We start from the raw sequence: 12,441 nt of genomic DNA on the forward strand, positions 1-12,441 counted from the left end.
TTGAGAGAGTGGCGGGAGAAAATGACTGAGGGAAAGAGAGCGGGCCTGGGCTTAGGCCTGGGCCTCTTCCGTCTCCATGGCAACGCGGAGGGAGGGGGGAGCGAAGGAGGGCGAGATGCTGCTGCCTGGGCTCTTGCGGGCGAGGCTGGCTCCGTCAGGCGGGGCGGAGGGGACACGGAGGGAGGAGGAGCCCGAGCAGCCGAGGCGCAGCAGCAGCTCTGCCACTGCGGGAGGCGCCATCCATGCCGCGCGGAGGAGAGAGCAGCGGGTCCCCTGGCGGGCGCGGCGGAACTTCCCTCACCGCCCTCTTGCTGACAGGTTGGTCCCTCTTTCTCCCTCCGCGGAGCCCCGTCTTCTCGGCCGTTCCTCGTCTCGCGCCTCCTCACTGCGCAAGCTCCGGCCTCCGCGGGCCTTTCGTGCAGGCCTGGGCCAATTTGGGCCCTCCCTTCAGGTGTTTTGGATTCCCAACTCCCACCATTCCTAACAGCCTCAGGCCCCTTCCTTTTCCCCCTCAGCCGCTTAAGCGGCTGAGGGGGGAAAGGAAAGGGCCTGAGGCTGTTAGGAATGGTGGGAATTGGAGTCCAAAACACTTGGAATGAAGGAGGGCCCAAGTTGGCCCAGGCCCGCTGTATACACTAGGCTGGGTATTGCCTTTGAAGAAAACGTCTTAAAAGGTGCTGTAGGATTTTGTGGTTTTTTTGTGTGTTCTCCCCCACTTCCTTTTTTTTCCAATTTAGAATCATTTCAGAGTCTGAAAGCCCCTCCTTGGAAATGGAACATGGAGTCCTTGTAGACAACAAGTTAAACACGAGCCAACAGTGTGATGATGCGGCTAAAAAAGCCAATGGGATTTTTGGTCTGCACAAATAAAAGTCCCGGTGGCAAAGTGCGTTAAAGCACTGAGCTGCAGACCGAAAGGTCCCAGGTTCAAACCCTTCCAGCTCCTGCCAACCTAGCAGTTTGAAAACATGCCAGTGTGAGTAGATCAATAGGTACCGCTCCGGCGGGAAGGTAACAGCGCTCCATGCAGTCATGCCAGCCACAAGACCTTGGAGGCATCTACGGACAACGCCGGCTCTTCGGCTTAGAAATGGAGATGAGCACCACACCCCAGAGTCAGACATGACTGGACTTAACGTCAGGGGAAACCTTTACCTTAAATAGGAGTCTAGTGTCTAGATCCAGGGAAGTCATTCTACCCCTCTATTCTGCCTTGGTCAGACTACACCTGGAATCACACTGTGTTCAATTCTGGGCACTGCAATTGAAGGGAGATATTGACAAAGCTGGAATGTGTCCAGAGGAGGGCAACTCAAATGATCAAGGGTCTGGAGAACAAGCCGTATGAGGAGCAGCTTAAAGAGCTGGGCATGTTTAGCCTACAGAAGAGACGGCTGAGACATTTGCATTAGGCGATCCCTCGTTGTCCAAGTGTGATGGCCCTCCAAGTGTAGAGTCTTGGCGGTGGGTATGTAGGTGACTTTGAAGTCCTATTCTTGACCTGCATGTTCTTCTACAGTTTCTAGGTGAAAGGCGGTCCTGTATCTATGCCACAGTTTTTGAGGTTAGCTCTAAGTCCATCTTTAAATCTCTTTTCCTGTCCACCAACATTCCGTTTTCCGTTCTTGAGTTGGGAGTAACTGCTTTGGAAGGTAGTGATAGAGAATTTGGACAACGTGGTCAGTCCAGCGGAGTCGATGACGTAGGAGCATCGCTTCAATGCTGGCGGTCCTTACTTCTTGCAGCACACTGACATTTGTTTGCCTGTTTTCCCAAGAGATTTGCAGGATTTTTTGAAGGCAACACTGGTGGAATAGTTCCAGGAATTGAGTGTTGACGTCTGTAGACAGTCCACGTTTCGCAGGTGTATAACAGGGTTGGGAGGACAATAGCTTTATAAACAAACACCTTGGTATCCCTACGGAGGTCCCAATCCTCAAACACTCTCTGGTTCATTTGGAAGAATGCTGCACTCGCAGAGCTCAGGCAGCGTTGTATTTCATTGTCAATGTTGACTTTTGTAGGGAGGTAGCAGAAATGGTCAACGTTTTCTAATGTTACACCATTAAGTTGTATTTCTGGCATTGCAGAGGGATTGGCTGGTGTCTGCTGAAAGAGCAGTTTGGTTTTTTCAGAAGGCTGAGAGGAGACATGATGGTCATGTATAAATATGTGAGGGGAAGTCATAGGGAGGAGGGAGCAAGCTTGTTTTCTGCTGCTCTGGGGACTAGGACACAGAACACTGGCTTCAAACTACAAGAAAGAAGATTCCATCTGAACATTAGGAAGAACTTCCTCGCTGTGAGAGCTGTTCGACAGTGGAACTCTGCCCCAGAGTATGGCGAAGACTCCTTCTTTGGAGGCTTTTAAGCAGAGGCTGGATGGCCATCTGTCGGGGATGATTTGAATGCGATTTTCCTGCTTCTTGTCAGGGGGATTGGACTTGATGGCCCATGAGGTCTCTTCCAGCTCTAAGATTCTATGATTGTTTGCTTCTGTGATCTGATAAATCGTTAATTTTATTTCATTGATTTCCTTCACAGAGAATAGCCTGGAGTTCAGATATTATAAAAACCACTTGGAAGGACTTGCATATTTTAACCTTAAAATTCCCTGTGACTAGAAAATTGAAAAAGTCACTAGATAGAAATAAAATCCCCAGCCCAGCTTCATAACTTTTTCTGCCCTCAGTTCATGGACCACTTGAAGCCTGTTATTGGACTAAGAACTCTCAATAACAAAATCTACATAAGGTTGCTGTGAGTTTTCTGGGCTGTATGGCCATATTCCAGAAGCATTCTCTCCTGACATTTCACCCAAACCTATGGCAGGCATCCTCAGACGTTGTGAGGTCTGTTGGAAAACTATGCAAGTGGGGTTTATATATCTGTGCAATGTCTAGGACGGGAGAAAGAACTCTTGTCTGCCTGAGGCAAGTGTGAATGTTGTAACTTGCCACCTTGGTTAGCATTGAATACCCCTTCAGCTTCCAAGCCTGGCTCTTTCCTGCTCGGGGGAATCCTTTGTTGGGAGGTGTTAGCTGGCCTTGATTGTTTCACAACCTCTGGGGATGCCTGCCATAGATGTGTCAGGAGAGAATGCTTCTGGAACATGGCCATACAGCCCAGAAAACTCACAGCAACCCAGTGATTCCGGCCATGAAATCCTTTGAAAACGGAATCTACATATTTCACCGTATATGCAGATTCTGTATAGAGAATTCTACACATTGTATCCATGTTGTATGTACACATTCATATGTATATAAAGGCAAAAATTACATGTTTTATGTGTTGTATAGGCAGATTTAGTATAGCTGAGTACATTCTTGACTCAATATGTCAGAAAGAAAAAGTAAAATTACTGGTACCCATGTACTGTATTTCAGATATGATTTAAAGATGCTGAAACCCAGAAACAAGGTGAATAATATGATGCAAATGGAATTGAAGAGTTTTTTTTTCCAAGATCAATATTGAATTGTGTGCCTTCAGGGTTGTAGATGATGGTTAGTGTAAGCCATGTCCCTCTGCAGCAATGGAAACCACCAAGAATACTACAGCCCAGAATTTTCTCCTCTCCATCTTTGGTTATTTTAGTACAAGCTGAGCAATATGGCCAGATTGAAGTGTGGATACTTCTTACCAAAAAAGGAGAACACTTCTATTGCGTGCCTTCGCAAACTAAGGCATAAGAAATGGTATCTAGAGCAATGAAATTAAATAATCCACAGAACAATTCCAGAGTATAATATGTTGAGAAATGAATTGCCCAGTTGGAAGTTGGAAACCCACTGAATTATCCCAGTGAGCGTGGGAGACTGGAAATCTGCTCTTTACCATATCACAAAGACTATTAATGCCTTCAATCTTGCTTAGTTCACTTTGAAGCCAAGACGGATGTTTCTACTAGAACATGAATGGGGATTTTGTCACCCTCCAGATGTTGTCAGAGTGCAGCTCCCAACATTACCTCATCATTGGCTATATTGGCTAGGGTTGCTGGGATCTACAGTTCAACAGTATCTTAAGTGCTGCATTTTGTCCCTCCTCCCTGTTTAGATGAGGAACGTTACAAGAACATGGGAACCTGCCTTGTACTGTTACAAACTATTAATTAATCTAATTATTATCTGTATTGCAGGTATTCAGGTTTTCAGGTACTGGGAGTACTCTTACCCATCTCTGTCTAGAGATGTCTGAAATAGAACTTGGGGCCATTTAACTGCAAAACATGTAATCCTGTCACTGAGCTTTGGGCATTCCCCATGAGAAGATTGGGCCTTTAGTGGTGATAAATAAGAAGGCACATATTTTTGCCTTTAGTATTTTCATTGCAACTACAAATAGTACCTGTCAGCACAGATTATAACAGCATGCAATGTCCTCAAACACAGAAACCTGAATCAGAATGTGAATATGATTCGTGCATATAACATTTGCCCAGGGTCTTCACTCCTGAAAATCTTTTTGGATATGCATGCAACCTATTCATGGATATGAATACAGACCAGGAACGTTGGGTTTATGTTTTCTAGGTTTGCTCCTGAATCTGTATATTGGCAGTCCCAAGTTATGAACAAGATAGGTTCTGTAGGTTTGTTCTTAAGTTGAATTTATTTGAAAGTCGGAACAGGTACATTTTTAAAGTGTAATTTCAATCTCTCTCTCATCTCTCCCCCCCTCCCTCTCCTCCCCCCCCCCCCTCTCTCTCAAAGCTTTGGATAGCATACGGAAAAGTTAACACCCCTGTGGGGTTTGTTTTGCTGTCTGTGCCCCTGTTCAAAATATTTCACTTTGCTTTTTGCTGCTGTGATAATTGGATTTTGAAAAAAAATGGCTTATTGTAAAAACAAGGATAAAGCTTCAGTGGAGACACCTTTTAGCCATGATAACTCTTCCAGGAGTGAATTTCCCTTCCTAGGGGTAGAAGTCTCACACTTCCTGTGTCTCACCCTGTTTGTAACTATGAATCATTTGTAAGTTGAATGTTTGTAACTCTGGGACTGCTTGTATTTAGCTCAGTATTGTGCTTGTATGTTGGCTTTCATGATTGGAAAAACTGAGTAAGATCAGGGAGTTACTAGTAAACCTTAGAAAAGGTTTTGTTTTGGTTTCTTAGATTCTGCAGCTTAAGAGGATTTTAGAATTGCAGTCCAAAAAATAACATTGTGAGGGTTTGATTCCCACTTAAGTGGCTAGTGTATATGTATAGAGATATGTTAGGATGTGTTCCCATCTTAGAATGAACGGATATATCAAATTTGTGGAGGGGAGCATTGACCACTGAATTTGTGATTTCGCTGTTTCTTTTCAATATGTTCATATTCAGAGATCCATTTTCTAAATTTGTCTTTGGTAGCACTTTTGTGGCAGTATTAGATTGGAAGGGATATTTCACTTCTAGTACCAGTTTCCTGACAGAGTTTTCTCTGATCAGAAATGATGGTTGGAAGGAAGGCGGAATAGAAAACATAACAGTGAAAGAATATCTTCAAAGTGGAGAAAGAGAGGGAAGGAGGAAGAAGTTTTTGGAATTTTTTTTTCTAGCTCTGAAATAGAAATTGAAAATCAGAAATGGGTCTACACTTCTTTTCAGTGTCATTGTAACATATTGTTGACTGCCATGCAGTTGACTTATGGCATCTCTATGAGTGCGAGATCTCCAAATAACTCTTCGTCAACAGCCTTGCTGAGGTCTTGCAGACTCAGGACCATGGCTTTTTTGATTGAGTCCATCAATCTGTGATGTGGTGTTCCCCATTTCCTACTGTTTTCTACCTTACAATCATCATTATCTTTTCCAGTGAGTCCTGTCATCTCATGATAGTTTCACTTCAATTATCTTGGTTTCTAGAGAGAGTTCATGTTTGATTTGCTCTAGGACACGTTGATTTGTCTTTTTAGCAGCCCAAAGTATCGTTTTTTGTTTAATTTTTTTTACATACATTAGCAGCTTACAGTGTAAACAAAACAAACAATGAACATTTTACAAAGACATAACCCCACCGCCAAGGCCTGGACAAGTATCCTTTACTTTGTCATACATTTATTCAGTCAACCAGCAAACAAATGTTATATCCAAAATTCCTGACCAACATAGTTGTATTGTTTTCATTTTTCACTTTCTAAAACATATTTTAAAAAACTGACCAGTATAAATCAAAATCAAATCAATTATTTCCCCCCAAACACCCTCATTTCCATTGATAATTTATTATTTAAGGCTACGTTCCATACCTCCCCATACCATGCTTCCAGTGTGAGATTGGTTAGTATCTTCCAATTCCTTGCAATTATAAGTCTCACCACTGTGAGTAAAATAATCACCAATTCTTTCTTTTCCATTTCTAAATTCAACTTTGTGGCGTTGAATGTTTAATCCTATAATATTACCTATTTCTATAAATATGTTGTTCCAAAAACTCTTCAACTCGGGGCATTTCCACCATAAATGAAAATATGTCCCTTTATGCATGCTATATTTCCAGTAGTGGTTACTTTGCTTCCTATCCATCTGGTGTAGTTTAACCGGTGTGGTACACCATCTCCATATGACTTGGTATACATTTTCTTTTAATCTTATTGACAGATTCTTAACCACTCTCCACTTTAGAACCCTTTTCCAATTGAGATCTGTCAAAGGCCCTAGGTCTCCTTCTCATTCCTTTTCTAACAGCTTCAGCCCTGTTTCTTCAGCTATTAATCCATTGTATATTTTCCCAATTCATCCTTTCCCAGATATTTCTTGGTTTTTAAGTTTACTTAGCCATTCTTATATTTATTCAGCTCTCTACATCTTGGACTTTTACCTAACCAATCCTTTTGCCAATTATATAGCTGTTGCTCCTCAAACCAATTCACGATACCTTGTTGTTCTAATTCGTTAAACTTGCCCATCAAATTTTGTATCAATTCTTTCCAAGAAAGCGCTCAAGACTTGGATGTTTGGTTGTGCATTTAAGTACATCAGATCTAATTTGCCAAATAGTCACTGTTGAATGTTTTTATGTTGAATGTTTTTATATTGTGGAATGATATTTTAAATTGTAAGTCGCTTGGAGCACTCTGGTGGAGAGCGACTAATTAAGAAATAAAGTGAAGTGAAGTGAAGACAGAGCAGTTTCCAACCCCACTAATTTTTTATTCTTAAGTTTAATTCTCAGATCCTCTGGGAATTTTTTTTAGTAAAACTATTGTGGTTAGGGGAGAAACTCCTGGAAATATCTTGATTTTTTAACTTAACCCATGTCTCCATAACATCTTATCCAAGTTATTTTCACACCCCTTAATTACTTTGCCAGTTTTTGACATGAAACACATTTCCCATAATCTCTTTGCCAACATTTTCCTTCCAATTCCCACCAGATTAATTTAGGTTCCGAGAGCAGCCTAAACACTCCCTTTATTATATGCGTCTCATAATAGGTTTTTGAAAAACCAGAACTAAAAACCTTTAGCAGCCCAAAGTATCTTTAGAACTCTTCACACACATTTCAAATGAGTTGATTTTCGTCCTATCAGCTTTCTTCATTGTCCAACTTTTACAACTAAAGATAGAAATTGAAAATCAGATGGCATGGGCTATCCTAACTTTAATATTCAAAGGTGTATCGTTATAGGGTTGTTGTATGTTTTCCGGGCTGTATGGCCATGTTCTAGAAGTATTCTCTCCTGACGTTTCGCCCACATCTGTGGCAGGCATCCTCAGAGGTTGTGAGGCATGGAGAAACTAGGCAAGGAAGGTTAATATATATCTGTGGAGAGTCCAGGGTGTGAGAAGAGTTCTTTGTCAGTTGGAAGTCAGCGTGAATGTTGCAGTTAATTACCTTAATTAGCATTGGAAAGGTTTGTCTCTTGCCTGGAGCGCATCCTTTGTTCAGAGTCATTAGCCATCTCTGGAGCTCCTCTGCCCTCTGAAAAATTCTGAACAGATCCTTTGTAGCTCCTTCATTGCTACCTTTTCAAGTCCCGGCTGTTTTCTGCTCTCTTGACTGCAGTTTCCATTCCAATTAAGGACTTCAACAAGATATGGAACATTTGGAACTTTTTCAATGCCTTCATCATCTTCTTTAAAGTTATATAAATAATCTGTGGTTATTAGTTTTGTTTTCTTAAGGTTCTACTGTAAACCTGCCTTTGCACTTTCATCCTTGACTTTATTAAGTAATCATTCCTTTTAGCTTTGTTTTTGGTTTTTGGTTTTCTCTCTCTCCCTTTTTGATCCTTTTTAAATCTCAGTTTTCCCACTTTCTATACAATCAAATGTTCTCACTCTTTCAATGTTAATTTACTCTATCTTATAAGGTTAAACTTCAATAAAAATATATATTAAAAAAATAAAAAAATAAAAGTAATCATTCCAAATCTTTGCTATTTTTTGTTAGTATGGTGTGATCTGCACATCGTAAATTGTTGATGGTCCTTCCCCTGAATCTAATCTGTCTGTACATATAATATGACAAGAATACAAGAAACAGATACAGTGAGAAAATGCAGCCTTAGCTGACCGCCCATATGACCCCATATTCCGTTTTCTTGTCCCGAGTACAGGTTACACATCAGGAGAAACAAATGTTGCACACTCATTTTTCAAAGAGTGATCTATAGTTATTCATGATCTACACAAGAGCTTTCCAAACTCTGTGTCAGGATACACTAGTGTGTCACCTGTAGTGCCAAGAAGATTGAGGAGGAGGAGGAAAGTACCACAAAGGGAATCTAATCCAACCCCCTTCAGCCAGGCAGGAAGGCACAATAAAAGCACCCCTGAATGGCTACCCAGCCTCCATTTAACCCCCCACCCCCACCCCCAGAGAGGTTTAATCCCTACAGAGGTGAAATACTGATGCTGTTCAAATGTAGGTACTGTTGTAACATTTATAATTTGCACAATTTGTTGATTGACTTGCAGTAATTAATTACCACTAAAATTGATAAGTTTATAAGTTAGAGAAATCTGTTGACAATGATGTTTGTGATGAACCGCATGGAGCAACAATAGAAGAAACAACACAAGAATCAACTGTAGGGTATAAGAAATGTAAAGGAAAAAATTCTCTTATTGCTTATCTTAGCACAGCTTGTGTCTTCGAAAGAATCTGTGGTTACTAGTGTAACTTCATACAAATAAGCTATTGGTCATAAACAACCAAATCATTATGCATGGCAAAATTCAAAGCAAATTTCAAATAATTGTCCTTTCAACAAAATCTTTAAGCTTAAAACTGCTTATTATAGTTATGTTACTCTGATCCTAAGGTACTCAGAATGTTTTCAGACACTAATACTATAATCCTGTATGCCAGTCAAACTGCCTGCAGTGGTATAAAAGTGACAGTCTTGAAACCAGTAATGGTCTTATTGAAATACTTCCCATGGAAAGACTACAGGTATAAGAAGCTAATAGAGTCTGCCTTCAGATTATCAGCGTTATTTAGTCAGCCCCAAAAACCTGAGCATCTCTTATCCAGAATTCAGAAATCCAAGATAGTCCTAAATCCAAAATTGCCCTTGTGGATGGTTTTGATACTGACACATTTGTTTTTTAATACTTGAATGTATGCAAACTTTGTCTCATACACAAAAGTATGAGATAAAGTTTTATATTGTGTATAAAATTACTTTCCAGCTATGTGGATAAGGTGCGTATGAAACATAAACGAATTTCATGTTTAGCTTTGGGTACCATTTCAAAGATATCTTATTATCTATATGTAGGTATTCCAAAATCTGAAATAAACAGAAATATACAACACTTCAGGTCCCAAGAATTTTGGATAGGAGATACTCATCCTGTACTGGCAATTAAACTTTTCCTGATCCACAACATGTTTTTGTCTCTATATCAAGTTTTTAACTAAACGTTCTCTTCATCAAACAGCTCTTATTTAGATATTCCACTCATATTCCCCCTCTAACATTTTCCATACAGGAGGGAGAAAAAGACAAAAATGGGTGGGGAAACTCCTGACATGTAGACGTTTGTGGTTTTGATGGCTGAACATCTTAATTATAGATTACCAATACATGTATACTCTACTAGGCAATGTCATTTTTTTATTCTAAAGTTTGCCCTTCTGACTGGTGGCCTTTTCCCCCTGAGGAACTATTGGCATGGTATTAATTCATTCATCTTCCATCTGTTTTATTTTGGAAAGCTTTTTTGTTGCACTCTGCTGATGGCATAAATGGAACAGTTAAACGGAAGACTAAGCAAGTCATCAGTTATGTTAGCAGCAGCATAAAGGCTGCTGAGAAGAATGGTGAGTTTAGGTTATAAATGTTGGGGGATTAATCAACCTTTCCTTGCTGTGATGTATCTGATATATTGGTTTTGTTCTGTTTTAACTGTAACTCACATGGAAATAAGTGACAGTTATATAGTGTTCTAATGAAAATTACCATCATCCTAATTTTTGTTTGGTACTAAATTTTGTGATTCTTTGTTACTAGTGTCTACTTAAACTCATTAGCAATCTGTTAAGTGTAATGATAATTTGTTTATAGTGCTAAACTATCATTTTTATTACTCAGCTGTAGAAATTGGCATAATTCATTGCAGATGGTTTTTAAAAGCCATTTGGGGAAAAGAAGTAGCAAAATGTAATAATGTGACATTGTTGCATTGGGTTGTTTTGCTTTTTTCTATAATTCTCCCTATTTAAAACATTTATATTTCATCTCTTACTCTCAAGGCAGGTGCAAACCAAGGTAAAATAGTAAAGGGAAAATATAGAGGAATACAATTAAAAGTTTTGAAAAATCACCCAGGATAGTATGGAACTTTGGGAAGGATGTGTAACTGTTCTACATATAGTGTTTCTTTTAAATCTGAACGGGGAATTTACTGAGGGAAATAAATATGACCTTTTATATTTGACAAGTGAGAAATGTCCCAGTTGGAGAAATAATAATAGATGTGTTGGGTGTATTAGGATATGTTCTTATTTAGATGAATTAGGACTTTAAAATATCCCCCATATGTGTATCAAAGGATAATATGAGTGGAGTTAAGTATACTTTAACATGGTCTCATAAACCTGCATATTGATGATGGCGGTTCAAGTAGGACTATGTAACCATAGTTACATAGGGGAGATTTCAGCTTCTCTCAGAGAAGAGAAGGGTTACCATTGTAGGAAATAAGAGGTAGTTAGCTTCATTCACTTGTGGCATTCCAAAGCTTTTTAGCAATAAGAGTTGGGTCACCACTTACATATCACAAAAGAATAAGGTGTACATAGGAGGGGAAAAAAGAACAAAATAGGATGCCAGTTGTATACTAGTTCAGATACTAATTTATATATACAGATATAATTTAGAAAATACATTTATCATGTAAAGAGAATTGTAGTATTTGAGTGGAAAGACTGTGACCATATAACCTTTGTTTCTGTGTCCAGATTCTCTGACTGGTATCTGATGTTCTTCTTTATCATCTAGGTCTCTAATCTCCTTTCTTATAACTCTTTATTTTATTTTATATGTATAAGTTTAGAATCTTTAGTCAGAAAATAAACTCCAAAAACCTGGACTGACTTATCCATAGGTCAATGTGAATATTGTACCATAACTCTTTTTTTTTTTTTTTTTTACAAAGGAACCACCCCTTTTCTGAGGAAAGTGGCAAAGCAGGGAGCTTAGTTCATCTTGGAAGAACCTACACACTCTCTTCACTATGACATAGCTTCTTTTAAATGGCTGAGTGGAAAAATGGTGGTCAAGGGCAGATGTCCTCATGTGATGGCCTTGATGCTTTGATGACTATCAAGTTATCAACGGGTCACATAAAAATCCAAAAATGCTCTCAACTTATACGTGAGGTGGACTTGTACCACCTTCCAGCTAGTTATCAATTACCATTGTCAGATTTGACTTATGGCAACCCTATGAATGAGAGAGTTCCAAGAAGCCCCATCACCACCAACCTTGCTCAGGTCCTGCAAAATGTGGCTTTCAGACTTAATTTGTTCTAGGACCTAATTATTTTGGCAGTCCATGGTATCTGCAGAACTCTTTTCCACCATCACATTTCAAATGAGCTGTCCACAGCATGCCTTTCAGATAGAAGATTAACTTTTGTAAAAGAGGCCATGTGGCCTCCCTAAGCATGACGGGTGTTTGTGTGGTGGCAGTAGTGTCCCTATATTGAACGAAATAGTGGTGTTGGAGTGAAACCTGACCAACATGTTTGAGGGTTGAATTGGCTCCTAGCATGTTCAAATTTTGATCATACATATTATGAAATAGTTTTTAATGTAATCACTTGACATGATAATAAAAAGTGCTACTGACTTGTTAGCTGACTTTTGCATTTTGGAAGTCAAATTTTAGCTTTGATGAGGTTAGCAGGGTAGCTTGTGGTGTCCTAAATTATCAGCATAGCCTAGATAATTAGAAATATGCCCTTCTATCAGTGCTACATTTGTCAAAATAGCAA

At 39.7% G+C, this 12,441-nt stretch overlaps 1 protein-coding gene across 6 annotated transcripts in view; it reads left to right on the plus strand.

Annotated features, from left to right (window-relative positions):
• Nucleotides 1-12,441, plus strand: part of sgce (sarcoglycan epsilon) — a 45,096-nt gene that overhangs the window by 11,499 nt on the left and 21,156 nt on the right. For 2 of the 6 annotated variants that reach the window (XM_016994331.2, XM_016994333.2), the window contains exons 1-2: nt 141-318; nt 10,160-10,264. The exons of 1 other annotated variant lie outside the window; for it this stretch is intronic. In XM_016994331.2, coding sequence (XP_016849820.1) covers nt 243-318; nt 10,160-10,264 — 181 coding nt within the window. In that variant the 5' untranslated portion in view covers nt 141-242. Of the gene's footprint in view, nt 1-136; nt 319-10,159; nt 10,265-12,441 lie in introns of those variants that run through there. 3 more of the 6 variants (XM_016994334.2, XM_016994332.2, XM_008112536.3) reach the window with 3 other exon arrangements.

The sequence above is a fragment of the Anolis carolinensis genome, chromosome 6, assembly GCF_035594765.1.
Source record: "Anolis carolinensis isolate JA03-04 chromosome 6, rAnoCar3.1.pri, whole genome shotgun sequence".
Classification (NCBI taxonomy): Eukaryota; Metazoa; Chordata; class Lepidosauria; order Squamata; family Dactyloidae; genus Anolis; species Anolis carolinensis.